We start from the raw sequence: 1,380 nt of genomic DNA on the forward strand, positions 1-1,380 counted from the left end.
TTTTTTTTTTTATAAAAATATATATACCACATATTTTATTATTATTCTTGTTTCATAAAAAAAAAAAAAAAAACATACATACATAAATACATACATACATACAATATATATATATATTTCACAACATATCCTTATAACTGTGTATTACAACAGATTGTTTATAAAATATATATTTCTTATTTTATTTATTCCTTTTTTTTTTTTTTTTTTTTTTTTTTTTCTCATTTAAAAAATAAATAAATAAAATAATATAACATATTTAATAAAATAATATAACATATTTGTTTTATTTTTATATATGAAAAATTTTGTTAATTTTTTGTATAAATTTTTGTCAATTTTTTTTATAAAAGTTTATGTCAATTTTTTGTATATAATATTTGTTTGAATATAATAATTGTTTATTTTATTTTACTTTATTTTTGAAAAAGAAGAAAAAAAAAGAGAATAATACTTACTAGATTGTTATCATATTATGATATAACTAAATAAAAAATACAAACATAAAGATTAAAGATCCCTACAATATATATAAAATGTTTGTTTATTCTTATAAAAAAAAAAATTGTTCTTATACATATATACATATTTTTGTGGATAAATTTTTTTTTTTTTTTTAAATTTGTAAAAGAAAAAAAAAAAAATTTATGAAAAATATTATGATGAAAAATGGGTAACGCTTTAAATAAGTTACTAAAACATTATAGAAACGTCGAAAAAAAAAAAAATGAATATAAATTTGGTAAGATACTTGGATGTGGATCCTTTGGGTACGTTTACAAATACACATAAAAAAAAAATAAAAATATACATATATATATATATATATTATTACACGTAGTGATATACTAAAAATTTTTTTATTTTTTATATTTTTTTATTTTTTTTATTTTTTTTATCTTTGTAGGGTTGTGAGAGAATGTATGAACAAAATGACAAAAGAAGTGTATGCAGTGAAAATAATTAAGAAAAAGAAAAAACACAAAAAGAGTTACAATTTTGAGAAAATGGTAAAAAATGAGATTAAATATTTGTCTATAATGAGTCATGAAAATATTATTAAGTTCAAAGACTTCTTTGAAGATAAAAATAAGTTTTATATAGTGTTAGAAAAATGTGAAGGTGGAGAATTATTTTATAAAGTTGTTAAAAATAAATGTTTGATGGAGAGTGAAACAGCTTTAATTGTTAGACAGGTGGGTTATATTAGATGCAAAATATAACATACAGAGGAAAAAAAAAAAAAAAAAATATATATATATATATATCCGGACATATGTATATATTATTTTATTTTATTTCTTATAGATTTGTTGTGCATTACAATACCTGCACTCAAATAATATTATCCACAGGGACATAAAAGTAAGAAAATAAAAA

At 17.1% G+C, this 1,380-nt stretch overlaps 1 protein-coding gene across 1 annotated transcript in view; it reads left to right on the forward strand.

Moving 5' to 3' along the window:
- Nucleotides 1–669: 669 nt before the first annotated feature.
- Nucleotides 670–1,380, forward strand: part of PGSY75_1423600 (putative calcium-dependent protein kinase) — a gene marked incomplete at both ends in the record, with an annotated part of 1,355 nt that continues 644 nt past the window's right edge. Inside the window, 3 exons of the mRNA XM_018787936.1 lie at nt 670–770; nt 908–1,196; nt 1,309–1,365. Coding sequence (XP_018639308.1) covers nt 670–770; nt 908–1,196; nt 1,309–1,365 — 447 coding nt within the window. Of the gene's footprint in view, nt 771–907; nt 1,197–1,308 lie in introns of the transcript that reaches the window.

The sequence above is a fragment of the Plasmodium gaboni genome, chromosome 14, assembly GCF_001602025.1.
Source record: "Plasmodium gaboni strain SY75 chromosome 14, whole genome shotgun sequence".
Classification (NCBI taxonomy): domain Eukaryota; phylum Apicomplexa; class Aconoidasida; order Haemosporida; family Plasmodiidae; genus Plasmodium; species Plasmodium gaboni.